Genomic DNA, 14425 nt, shown 5'->3' with positions numbered 1-14425 from the left:
AATTTTACTTTTTTAGTTTACATTATCCCTGTCCTAGGGTTAGAAATTTGACACACCACATGAACAGACTTTGTTCTGACTTTTCCGGACACACACACACACACACACACGCGCACACACACGCACACACACGCACACACACACCTACCTACACACGCACACACACACCAAACACCAAAGGCATGAAAAAGGTGTTTTTCATGCCTTTCAGAGAATTTTTTTGATTCTAACATAAATTAAGCAAACTGGAAGACTCTGTACAATAAGGCAGAATCAACAGATTTTCTTCACGCAGAAAAACATTTATTTACACTGCTCAAGTAGATGTTGATGTACAAATTAAAGATGAAAATTAAATTTGCCTCATTTCTTTGCTTTTTTGTTTTGGCCTCCAACTTGAGCCAGGCCCATCTCCACCTGCACCTGATGCTTGCTTCAAGCTGTGCCACATGAATAGCATCCTCCTCTTTAAGCACTCTCATTCTGGAAAATAATTGACTAAAATCATTGTCTGTTTCACTTCATTTTTCACTATTACCAACTTCAAAGGCTAATCCCAAATGTATCCTTTAGGAAAATATTTTTGGCCATTTCTGAATTTAGTTTTAGTTAGTTAATTCTGTATTGTGACATAATCCCTAATAATAATAATAATAATAATCGCTCCGTCGTTTAATAAATTTAACATTAACATCCGTAAACTAATTAGATAATTGCAGGCACATTTCCTAAATAATATAAGATGTACTAGCGGATCGGCTCTTGACGCCGATTTTACGTGTGCTTGGCTGTTCTGCTGGGACCGCAAACATGGCCACGACCCGCAGCACCTCAACGCGAAAATAAGAGAGAAGTGCAACAAATACGAAACTGGCTGATCAGATGAGGAAAAATGTTGCTTAAACATAAGAGTAGCAATAGAGGATGTCCGCTCCAGAGGTGGGTAGAGTAGCCAAATATTGTACTCAAGTAAGAGTACAATAATGTAACTCAAGTAAAAAGTAGTCCTCCAAAAAAAGTAGTCCTCCAAAAAAAGACTTAAGAGTAAAAGTAATATGAAATAATTACTCAATATGAATGAAATAATTACTCAAGTACTGAGTAAATAGCACACACAATTAAAAACTGCACGGTGTTTTATCAAGTTATAAGTGAGCTGAAATTTCCACAGTGCCAGACAAATACTACAATACATGAAAGCTGTTGTTTTTGTTCGTCTAAATGTAAACAAGAGTAGCGCGCCGTAGCCTTCGTGGTAACGACGACCTTACCAAAATGGTGGCCACATACGCACGGCGATCAGCGGGACAGGCTTATCTAGTGTGAATACCTATGCCCGGGAAACCCAATAGAAAACGTCGTGTGAGGTCATGTGACTTACTTTTGCCGTTTGATTGGTGAACTAGACTTAAACGTCACTAGCACTTAAATTAGATTGCCGCAAACAGCGTCCAATGCGGAAGTCGAAGTCGTAGCCCCGCGCACGAAATAGTTGATAAATAACCAATAATTGATAAATAAAAGTAGCAAGTGATATTTAGATCATTGTAACGGAGTAAAAGTACCGTTACTGCTAGCTGCCAGCGTTCAAGGAGTACGAAACAGCCTATGACGACAGCGATGGCGACCCGCGACCCCACACACACACCACACCACCACCACCACCACCCCGGAAAAACTCATCGGATCTACACGATTCACGGTATTGGCCTATTTTGAGCTCAAAACGGCAAATTTCGACCAAAAGGCGACTGATTTGCATGTATGTAAATAAAAAGATCCACAGTGAATATGTTTTACACACCCACCAACAAAAAGCACATGCCACCAACATACTTAGGAGCATTTACTAGAAGCACTAACACATACCTGTGACTCATACAGAACCTGCAATGGATGTTTAGGCGCAGACGTCAGAGCGGAAAGATGATCGCAGCCATGAGGACTGTTGATCACAATGTCCCAAAATAACCCGGAATGTTCTTAAGTTGACCCACAAAATGTTGAACTGTTTTCAAAAGCATAGCTTACAGGCTAAATATGAACTATGTGATGTACTGTTCATATTTAATATTTTATTCAATACAATTTCATGTAGCGATTGTTACATTAATTCTGAGCCGTTCAAGTGGCGCCTCAATTGACTCATTTTTTGTGAAGAACATTTAGCAAGTTGTGAAGGAAAAAATATTTTGTTAAAAGAAACTGAACAACCATCGAAAGTTCAATCAGTCCCTCCGGCAAAATTGGGGGGATACAGAGATGACTGATTTCACAAAGACCAAAAACACATTGGTGGTGACGGATTGAATTGGAGAGCCGTGACAGTGAACAGCAGGTCTATGAAGAGAGAAACCTGTATTCAGTGCCATGTATCCCACTTCTTTTCAAATGTGTGTGTGTGCATGCACTGATTTCTTCTTTTGTTTCATCACAACACTCGTCACGTTTCTGTTTCCTGCCTGGTTTAAAGTGGGTGGTGGGCACGTTTCAACATCTCCCCATTAGAGAGAAAGCTGAGAAGGATGAGAAGAACATGCAGAGGCCTTTTGGAAACACAACACGAAAGAGCTGCGACATAACGCGTAAGCACAGCACACACCTGCTTACATTAAGGAGAATCCACAGTCCTCCCACAAATCCATTCCCCCGGGAGAACAATTTCCCTTTTTGCAGCCCGTCATGACTGGAAGTCATCCATTAATGCACGGACAGTTAACATTGTACTACACAAAGCAGATTTAACAAGAACTACAGTACAGAACTGACTCATCATACGTTCACCACACTGTCCCAGATAAGAAGGGAAGGCAGCATTTTGGCTAAAAACAAAGAACACATTATGAATAATCACCTGCAGTGACATGAAACTTAATTCAAACTGAGGTTTTATATCGACATAAGAAGCACAAATATACAGTATGTAAAACCTAAAATGGCACTCGGTGAAGAGCAGAGCCACCAATACAGTGCAACCTCTAAATTCTGTGACCCTGATAGCAACTAAAAAGGATCTGCTCTCAAATCATCTTTGCCCTACTAAAATGAATGGAAATTAGATGCAGCCTACACCCAAAAAAAAGCAACAAAAATATTTGGCATGCGTAAAATAGCACTATATAATATAGTAGTTTAATAAAAACATATAGAAATAACTATTGAATAGAAAGTAAAGAATGAAACAGTTTGTGCATACAGTCATGTAGTCACAAACAAAGAAGAGTTTCACCACTAATGTATGCTACTCAGTAAGCTGCAAGTTGTTGTTGGCAGAGGATAGAGAATATATGCCAGTGAGTATTGTTATATTTTCTATCCAAATGTGTTGATGCACCCTTTGTTCAAATATTCATTACTTAAAGTATTATATCACTGCCATAAAGATGCTATTCGTTATCCCATCTATGAATACATATAAAATCATAATAAAACTTAATAAAGGAGAATGTAAAGAAATAAACTGAAGTGTAATCAAGGTGTGCTCAGTATTAGCATCTACTCCATGCTCTGTGCAAGTGTTTTCATTATAAAATTGTGTGTTAGACAATGAATAACAATTTTTATTTTTTTCACTTCACTCGAGTGGCAGTGTATCTGAAGCTCACTCATAGCTCAAATTTGGGCTTGCAATAAAAGGCAAACAAAAAAAATAAACCGAGTGACGTCTCGTAACTCGACAAACTGGAAAGCCGGTGACCTTGTAAATGACCTCCTCTCTATTTAACACCTTACCTACAATAAACACCTACAAGTACTCTCTACAGTTGAATAATGAACCGTGAGGAATTATAGCAAATGCAGAGCCTATACAATTGTTGTCTGATATCAATTTTACTGATGAGGCAGTGATTAAACATGATAAAATTATTTTCAATCCAATTGGCAACCTTTGCAACTTCTGTGGCTTGGATATTGTGTGGAGAAAATTACACACCCTCTGAACCTGTCAAGACAAGTTAAGACTTCTTTCCTAAATTATAATTACCTCTCAAATAACACTGTTGTGCTCAAACAATTGTCCATTGCGCATAACGGAAGAAGTTTAACAAGCATTACGTGTCAGTGCATTGATTTCATTAAAAGCATTATGTCAATTCACGCCTGACTTTAAATCCATTAAAAGCAATGTACCAGACATTGTTGCTGCTTAACTCTTGCTCATTGCAGCTTCATCAAGAGTCTGAGTGGTGATGCAGTGATTACATTGAAAAAAAGAAGTTTCACTTCATATTGTTTAAATGCTGTGTATCAGACTAGTTAACTGTACACTCACTGATAGTGTTTTAAATGCCATCAGTGAAATGCGGGGGTCTGACCGGTGACCACTGACATCTCACCCTCATTTCCATAACAACAACTGCCCCACAAATGAGGGGGTTGACCTTTAACCTAATGTCTATGCGTATACGTGTGTATGTGTGAACTTGTTTGACTGGGGGATGGAATTGATGAGATTCCACCCATATACCCGTGGGAATCACAGCCAAGCTCCAAAGCTTGTTTAGGCTTTAGTGCCCATTATGTGCATGCACGTGAATACACGCAGAACGCACACAGATGCATACACACATGCAGACAAACAAAACAACACACATTCTTTGTCATTGTACATGTCAAACCATAAACTGCCCTTGACCACCACCTTGCCTCCATGCATCAATCCATTACCTGTCCTGCTTGCACATCCGTATGGACAGGATCGAAGGTGGATGGGAAAGAGGAAAGGGGCAAGGATGGAGGCCGATAGGAGATGACACTAACTTGAATTAGGCTGAAATGTTCCCCGGTAAAAACAGAAATGTGTTATGGACAGAACTTTCACATGGGGGACATATTAGCTGGTGCTGTGAATGGTTGCCTTTTGACATGGGGTTGGTGACATTGTTTCAATTTGACCTAAAAGGAGACTATCATATTATTAACCACAATATTATCATAATGGCACCATATTATATATTTATATAGCCCCTTCAGCAAAGAGTTTTTCAGTGTATGCACACACTCACACAGGGGTTTTGGGTTTTACTCAAACATTAAGAGAAAGGGGACACATTTGGGGTTGTGTCTGGATCAGACTACAAGACAAATTTGGTCTCTCACAATGGCACTAGGTCAGACTACTGCCATAAAATCCTGCCGTGTGAACAATGGCAACACTACATGGCATACCGTATATTACGATATCCAGTCTTTTACGATCATTGGGCTAATCTTGTTAAATCATGCTGTCGGGGGAGGCCGGACCGGAAAACGTGTCATCGCTACCTCATACATCCATTACCATAGCGGCAACAACAATCGATGCCTACAAGTCCGCTGACCCCGAAGAAGAAAGTAGCGAAAACCAACGAAGAACCGGTGAAGACCAGCGAAGAAGAACGCGCACGAAGGCGTGCTTGTGCCCAACGGTGTGGCAAACAAAAGTGTGTGTTAACTTTAAATTACCAGTCACCTCAGTGCAACATTTGGAATAAGATTATATTGTGCAAAGGAGGCTTTCACGATGTGTAGAAGTCTGACGTGCTCCCTCCCGAACCGAGCCTCAGCCTACATCGCGCGGAACTTCACCGAAGTCAAGCACCTTTTCATCTCGCCTTGACCAGATGACGTTTGACACAAAGGTTAAGGAAAAGTGGTATGAAGGGAAGGAGATTTGACCCAGTAACCCTTTATCCATACTTGACTTGTGGACATATAGAGGGGAAAACCCATTACGTACCAATTAGTATGGAGGTACTGGTTGCTGGACAGATGCTTCCAGAGAACGATGTCAAAGTTTTGACTTTGAAATAATCACGCGTGCAGAGACTGAATACTAAATATGCATGTCCTCATTTTTCACAGGTGTTTTAGATGGAATCACGATTGTTTTCCAAAACAATTCCACATATGTTTGCACTCCAGGCTCCAAAATGATGCTGTCTGATAAACAAACGACCAATACGACAGTCCTGGAGATGCCCTTGAACAAGGTACTGAACCCCCCCAAAATGCTCTGTACCTTACCAGTATCGCTTTAGTAATTTATCTTTTTTTTCATGTCGATGCCTATCCCTGCAAACACAAATTAAAAAAAGTTGTTCTCAAAATGTGGGATACCTTTTGTACAGTTTTGGTACCTTCTATTCTTTAAGCAGACGCTCAATATTCAAGGTTAGAGGCCTCATGAGTACGAAGAAAGCACAGTGGTTCATAGGCTCATTATTACAACTGATAACAGGCCATTTCCTTTTGGTGAAGCATCCAACTAATCCTTACACGTAATGACCAAGACGCACACAAGTGGGAATGAAAGGGCAAAGTCATTCTCTTCCTCTGAAGATAAAAGACGGTATTTTTCATTACCAAGGTAACCTCAGACGTCACTAAAGTATCCCCCAGGTACATTAATTTGATGGGAATGTAAATAGCTTATTAGTATGGGCTTCTCCCAGCTCTCAGTGTTGGTGGTTCTCTCAATAAATGGAAGGTTGTTGTAGTGAGAAACTCCATGTATCATTCATTAGTGTCTAGACGCTCTAATGAATGATACATTTAATAATTATAGTATCTGCTGTATTCAGCAGTAACTATCTTAAGAGGAGTCATATTATGTCTGTTTAGTACCCAATGTGGGCACAAATTATAAAAAGAACCAGAAGTGGCTATGGGAAATTTGGGATCAATTCTCAGATTTGTTGGTAGGTTTTGGTATCCAGTCATTTAAAATCCACTACTTTTGATGTATGCACAATGCCTCATACTAATCATAGGAAATCAGTGCCAGTAAAATTATTGTACAAGGCTGAAAGAGGCTTGTGATAATCTAAAGTATTTACTTTTATGTTTGTATATGTACTGCATATGCATTGTGGACAGGTCGATAAACATGACCATTATTTCTACAGTAAAACCTCAAAATTCGAAAGGCAGAAATTGCCTGCAATGACTGCCATAGGCCCTTTGCACAACGAGTAACGTGGCCAAACCCAAATGAACTGTTGTGCAGTGTCCAGGGTTGGGCAACTACCTTTCATGAGAGGCCAACCATCAGCGACTGGTTTTTCCGCAAATCAAAATTTGGTGAATGGTGTCGCAACATTGTAGATGTAACAGCCAATCAAAAATGCATGTGAGGTTCCACAAAAAAAATGTAAAAAAATAAAAATAATTTAAAAAATCCAGGTTCTACAATACTCAACTATATTTATAATTTCATATATACCTGTGGCTAGAAAGCAAAGCATGGAGTCTCTGTCGCTGAAATGCATGTATGCAGTCAGAGAAAGGGGCTATCAATCATTGCCAACAGCCTCTGAAAATATACACACTCTCTCCTTTATTATGGCCTGTTTCCTTTCTTTATGGCAATCAGCTTCTTTCTGACAATCGCACCATATTTTTTTGTGGTCTCAATCAATTATATATATATATATATGTTACAGTATACTTTATGTGGAGCCTCAAAATATAGGATCACGGTTTTTCTGTTGCAGCAGGTAGATGTGTGATGCTTGGTGTGCAGCGAAGCGTCACCAACTGTAATTTCTTTGCAATGGTCCTCTTCAGTCACGTTTGGCCACGTTACTCAGTGTGCGGCAGGCCGACAGGATGAACTCTAACAAGGTTGGATTATCAACACACTTACAAACTGATAATTAAGAACGGCACTCAATTGATTGAAGTTTGTCAATACCAAAAGACTAAGGGATCTTGTGCTATGATTCATCTCCAGAAAAGTTCCTTTGCTTATTTTTTTTAGTAATCCTGCAAACAAGTAAAAAACTGGGGGAAAAAACATACTGTAACCTCCTTGGTTGAGGTGAAAATATCCAAGTAATACCATGAATGTGTGCTGAGGTTCATCAGTACCAAGATAAAATGACAACATTTGAAACACAAAGATAAATAGTTAACTTTACAGGACCTCCAATCCTGTTCTTCAGTTTGCATTACACTGATGGCACAGTCACGACAACTCCTCACACTGCTGCCTCTGCTCTTTGTGGTGCTATGTCAGCAACAGTAATATTCTACATAATTAAGAGGCTGTATTTCAGGGCAATAAAATTGTAATACTTGACATTTCATTTTCCACATTTGAACAGCTTAAAAAAAATAAAAATAAAAAACAGTTTGTAATAAGTTACCATACAAGCTACTAAAACCTTGAACCAAGAGCACAAAACTGGTGTACTGAAGCCTTAAAGCATTGCTAAAAAAGAAGAAAAAGAAAAAAGTGCCCTCCCTCATGTATTTTAGTAAATATGTTATGTGGTTTGATGTGCAGCCAAAAGTCAGTTTATTTCTTACTTTTAAATGTAGCAGGTATAGCAAAGCATTTTATTTCAGCGGAGCACTACCATGTTTGAAGTGAGTAAGGAATTCATCAATCTTGACAAAGTCCTATTGGTCAAAACCCAAACAGCATTAAAAACGCTGGTCTTGCTGCAGACTCAGCATTTCTGCTTTCGCTTCTGGTTCCATAGCAACACCTTATTTACACTCCTCACCACATGAAGTAGTGTTCTTTTTGACCCATTTGACACCCTCGATAATAGTGTGTGTGTGAGTGTCATGTCGGATTTTAGTCCCCTTTGCAAGGCCCCGTGTTCTTTGTGTGCCGGGGGGGGGGGGGGGGGGGGGGGGGGGGGTACGCACACCAGCCCCATATCCCGTGGAGGAGATTAATTCTCACTTTTATCATGGAGCGTCACTCTCAGGGGAGTTTGGACTTGGGCAAAATGGCTACAGGGGATTGCGGATAGTAATGGTTTGTGTGTGCGTGTGTTTGTGCATGCATGTGTGTGTTCAGTCAGTAGCATTAAAGGCTACACACACAGTCGAGTGGTCTCTCAGTGGGGCCCTAAAGCAAACACAGACGGGTCACACCGCCGTGCAATGTGTGTACATTTCTGCGTGTGTTTTAGTGGCGGAGAACTGACTAATTTATTGATTAGTTTGTTAAATTTATCAATTCTGCGCAAATTAAAACTAAATTTGTGCACTCTCGCGCAAGGAGTGTGTCTCACACAATGAGTCAGCACATATCTTTGCTTCATGCACACGCACTGTACCTGTCCCGAAGGTTAGGTATATGGAGTGAACGGAAATGGGGTGTTAAGTATTAGTGGAAATGTCACAGAAGGTTTGAATTGCGTTTCATCGCCATAAACGACTGGCTGCTCACTGCAACTGCACTTCATCACTCCGAATCGCACCACTGCATCAATCAATGGTCAGCTTACCGTATAAGTCTTATTGTAAAGAGAGCGTGTGTGCGTGCAGGCAGAGGAGGGCGCTGTCTTTAGTAGCCTAATTATTCAGTGTCCCAGTCCTTCCTGGGAATTTGTGTAATTGCTGACAGCAAACACAGACTTACACTTCATGACAGTGAAGCCCAACTATAACACAGTTCATTATCTGCACCCCCGCTGTAACGCACATTTTTAAGTGGGCTTTACACGATCAGGATTTTTGGGGCCGATCACTGATCAGCGAGTTTAAAAAAACGATAACCGATCCCCGATCCGATCAGAAGATGGAGGAATGTGTCTATTTAAATGACCTGTTCATTTACTCCATACTCTATACACTCTACTTGTGTACTTAATTGCTCAAAAAATTATATTTATAATAAATAATGTATCTTTGTTCCTTTATTCATGCCAGTGAGGCATAGTGACAGAGAGAACAAATGAATGGTCTTCTATTAGATGGCAGGAAGTAAATACAGTTATTAATGTATCTATCCAGTTTTTGTGACATTTTTGTTTGTTGGTGTGCCGTGAGATCTTCCAATTGTAAAATATGTTCCTTGCCCCCATAAAGGTTGGAAATCACTGCTCTAGTCTGATCGTGTATTCTAATCAGTCAGGTCAAACCAACATTACATGACAGAAATAATGGGTGCTAACTTACTGTAATTAAATTACTTGATTTTTAATTAAATTACTTCACCCACACCGAAACTTTAGAGCATAATTCAACAGAACGGCGGCATGTTTACGTCCAACCGTTAGTGCTAGCAGTAGCTTGCTAGGCTACATAACATTTTATTGCCTTGTTGTGAGCCGTATCGTATTAAAAATACGTGAATATTCCTGAAGCAAGCCGTAAACAAACGTCCTCTCCTGTCCTGAGCACCGATGACCGCCAACACACGTTTCTCCCCATTTTGTCCTTATAATACCGTCGGCGCGATCCACTCTTGTTGTCGTCGCCACGGTAACGAGTGTATCCGGTCGCATTTGAGTAAACAAGATAAAGCCCAATGATAGTAATTTTTTTAATAACTTCTTTGGCCGTCAGATATTTACAGTACTACGTCAAAATACACGCGACAAGGCTAAAAATAAACTAGCTTTTGGATTCAATTATGCTGTGCACTGGGCGACGTGGAGTAAATGTCTTTTGCGGAGCCGATCAAGGACGTCATTGATCGGATCGGCGAATTATGACATTAAAGCCGATCAGCATAAAATGCTAAATATCGGCCGATACCGATCAGCCCGATCAAATCGGTGTAAAGTCTATTTTTAAGCAATGGGTTTTTATGTGCAGTACCAAGTTCTGTCACAACGCACTGGGCAGCACTGAGATCCACTGAAAGGAATGCAGCATGTCAATAAGAAGAAGAGGCAGAGAAGGTTTGCAAATAATCTGCAGTAGTAGTCGTCGTACCCACTGAGGAGAGAGAATATATGCCTGTGAGTATTGTTGTTTACTTTGTTTGTATTTGTTGCTTGTGTGTTGAAGTAGCAGATGTTTGAAGGTTTATATTTACCATAACAGCTATGCCAATTTCTGTTATCCTGTATATAGATAGCATTTCACATTAAACGGTAGCATTACGATAGCGGACTTTCGTCAGACAAATAATATGGTTATTTGAAGATTTCCATGTTTAAATATACAATGTTTAAATGTCTTTTGTTATATGCGTCGTATCCCCCCAATGAACAGGGGCTCACTGTACAACCAACTCTGTGGGGTTCTATCATGCCTTGCGCACAAAAAGCAAGGTGCAAAAACGCATGCTTGGGTGATTTTGCTATGGAAGAAATTTAGAGCCCTGCCCTCAACCAACCACCAACAAACACATTTGGATTGGACTAGAACAAAGATTGTGAGCCAGGCGCTCTTTCGGGTTCTTTCATCTCTTGCTGATGTCACAATCACCTATCAACAAGCCCACACTAAAGAGTTTATATACTGTATTATAATACAACTAAGCACTATATATTGTTGGTGAAAGACAAAGAAGCCAATTTTATTGTCCATAACAAATGGTGGCTTTCTGCAATATGTTAGAGAGCTAGTGCAGTCGAGGCACATGAAAAACATGACACTAATATTGACTAGGGGCTACAAATATTTATTGAGTTTATTAGAAGCCAACCGGCAGGAGTGTTTATGAAGTGCGACTCGGAAAAGATGCGTTCATAAGCAGATGCTCGAAATTAAACTCTGACAGCATTATCGGTGGGGACCACTAAAGGCATTAAATGGCCATCATGAGACTCCGCCTTGGCGTACGTAGCTCAAAACAAGACAGTGATTTTCTGCCCTCGAGAGTTCACTTCCTAGTCTGGACTAATGCAGAAGCAGGTGTCTTGGAGCGAAGCTTTATTTAACATTGACTTTATGTACTACAATGCTGGATCAACCTGCTTCAGACACCAGGAAAAACATCTGAGTCATGCAAATCGCATGCCAGTAAGTACTAAGTCAACTCTTGATCCGCAAGAAACACCTGCTGATACAGTACATCACAAACTACTCCTTTCTCCTTTTTATAAGAAATAAGACCAGCATTCTGTGCAATGGTCATATCCTTGCATTTTCTTGAATACAAAAGATAAAACTATAACTATGCACTCTATTATGCTGCAAAAACAATGCACTGCAGACGGCCTGGATTTCTTTGCTACTGAGCTCATGAAAGTTGGTTTTCAAAGGATCATAAGACAAAATTGACACTCAAAGTCCATCTATGCCAAGTCAGACCAAAGATACAGGGGCACAACTAAACAGTTTCTAGACAACACACATTATTCAGAAGATGACTCATCTGCAGTGCCATTGTACTGTTCACTTGAGCGCATTACAGTGCAGTCTCCTCCTGTCTGCATGTTCCACAGCGCGGTGCATGGATCGTGTTACCAGGTAAGTTTGTGATGCATCCCTATCATCAGACAATCTGTGATGTTATACGTCAACATGTGCACCTCTACAAAAGCAAACAACAAGCAAACCATGGTTGCTTTATAGCTATTAACTATCAGAGGTAATCAGGATAGAAACCATATCTTGAAAGAATATCTGTGCACGATGTATCCAATGTTATGCACTGCAGCAGCAGAAGCAGCGCTGCCGTCATCATTGTTGACACAACAGTATAGAAACACAAGTAGCAAGAAGTGTGACATCAGATGAATTCGAAAAGTGCAAACAAAAAGTGAGGAGATAAGCTACCTTTACAGGAGAGCTCCGGGTAGCGACGGGCATTTCTCTGACGGCGCTGCCCGCGGGAGACGCCGATATCGCGGCTGCGCAGCCCTGCAGCGAGCCCCCGGCCACGGGCTGCCTGCTGCCCGCTCGCTGAGGCCGCTGCTTAATGCCGTCCAGAAGGCGAACGAGCAGGATGTTGGCCGGGAGGTCGTCCACTCCGCAGTCCACCAGGATGCGACACTCCGGGCAGCGGAGCTCGTTTCGGGAGCTGACGATGTTCTCCAGGCAGCGTCGGCAGAAGGTGTGCTGACACGGCAGCACCTTGGCCGTGGTGTCCAGGCGCTCCAGGCACACCGAGCACTCCAAGAGATCCAGCAACGACGAAGACTCGTCCATGTCGGCGGAGAGGGTGATCATTTGGGCTTCAGGCTGCGTGGAGACGCGGCGGCGGCGGCGGCTGCTGCTCCTGCTGGTTCTCGTGGCGGAGGAACGGACCGCGGGAACAGAACATTCTGGGAGGCGAGCAGACGGGAAGCGGTCGAGGGACGCCCCGCGTGCGTCGTCGTGCACTTTCCTCCCCCGAGTCGTCTCCAGCGTGTTTGTGTGCCTCCCTCGGCTGTGCTGGAGGCGCTGAGGTCACACTCTCATCGCCATCCTCCTCCTCCTCCTCCTCATCATCATCCTCATCATCTATCGCAATTGTGGCGCGTGCGCAAAGCTGAACTGATAAAGACGAACGAGACGACACAACCTGTCAATCAACGCAAACTCAATGACTAAGCACGCAGATCGGGAAGTAATCACAACATCATCGTCAAATTTCTTTCTCCACACATCAATCCGGGCAAAAGGACATTGCCAATTTCATAACATTAAAGTCTAGAGAAAAGGTAAAAGTCCACGTCTGTATCACAAAGAGAAGAAGCGTGTCATAACAGACAGGCCGGCCACAACATTAGGTACACCTGCAAAATGAAAAACAACGCTCAGTTTTGTTATCGTTGTGGTTTAACTTCAGCGTGCTGTAAAACTGCACTGTATCACGTTAAAAAAATTCTGTCGTAATTTACCTGCTATTGATGCAGCTCAATCTTTTATCTCTTATTAGTACATAATGTTATGGTCTAGTGAGTGAAAGCAATCCATGTGAGAAATGACAAAACTTATTTGTGCGCCTTAGTTTTTCAAACAAATACTGTGCATAATTTTTTTTTCTTCTATTACCTGATCGGATGTACTTGCACAGAGGGGCAACGGTGTTCTCTGCGGAATAATTGGCTTTTAGTGCCACCTTCTGGTGAAAATTAAGTGTTTGTTTTGTTTCATTCTGATTGGACTCAGATGGGGAACATCGATAAAGGGTTTTTTTTAGTTTTAAAGTGTAATAACGATTAGACCATTGAATAACCAAGATTGAGTAATTAACAAACATAGAAATTGAATGGATATTTGCAGGGGGGGCATAAGTAGGAAAAGTGGTGAGAATTCTAAAAGGCCCATCACGGACAGGGCCCCAAGGCACCCCCCCCCCCCCCAAAACCAAAACAAAACTGGCCTGTACCACCGGTTATTAGCAACATTCACAGCCACTCTCTTTTTATTGAACATCTGCACTTTTTGTTGTTTTAGCTTGCACAGGTTGCTAAAAATATTGTCATCTGCTAGTACAATATTGGCACCCACAAGTAGTTGCACAGATGAAATGCAAGCTACAATGTGTGTCTGTGTGTGTGTGTCTGTGTGTGTGTGCACGTGTGTGTGCTATGAATGTAAGCCTATGTTACCTGTCCACCTGTTCAGACCTGCTCCACTCTCACAATCATTCAGTGCCTGTGGGATCAGAAGTGCATGTGCTCATCCTTGTGTGTCAGTATGTGACTTTTGCGGGTGAGAGGTAGGGGGGCTAATTCCCACCCACGATGAAAAGCTCAAGGTAGAGCGCTTATGCAAAAGGTGACAGGTGAGTGTATGTAGAAAATGTCATGGCAATATT

The 14425-nt window shown here is 41.5% G+C and overlaps 1 protein-coding gene across 2 annotated transcripts in view; it reads right to left on the bottom strand.

Moving 5' to 3' along the window:
* LOC133486861 (E3 ubiquitin-protein ligase SH3RF3-like) overlaps positions 1 to 13600 on the bottom strand; it is a 96062-nt gene extending 82462 nt beyond the window's left edge. For both annotated transcript variants that reach the window (XM_061792619.1, XM_061792621.1), the window contains exon 1: positions 12457 to 13600. In XM_061792619.1, coding sequence (XP_061648603.1) covers positions 12457 to 12849 — 393 coding nt within the window. In that variant the 5' untranslated portion in view covers positions 12850 to 13600. The remainder of the gene's footprint in view (positions 1 to 12456) is intronic.
* Positions 13601 to 14425: the final 825 nt, after the last annotated feature.

This window comes from Phyllopteryx taeniolatus, chromosome 12 (genome assembly GCF_024500385.1).
Source record: "Phyllopteryx taeniolatus isolate TA_2022b chromosome 12, UOR_Ptae_1.2, whole genome shotgun sequence".
Classification (NCBI taxonomy): Eukaryota; Metazoa; Chordata; class Actinopteri; order Syngnathiformes; family Syngnathidae; genus Phyllopteryx; species Phyllopteryx taeniolatus.
This window is presented reverse-complemented; position numbering and strand designations above follow the sequence as displayed.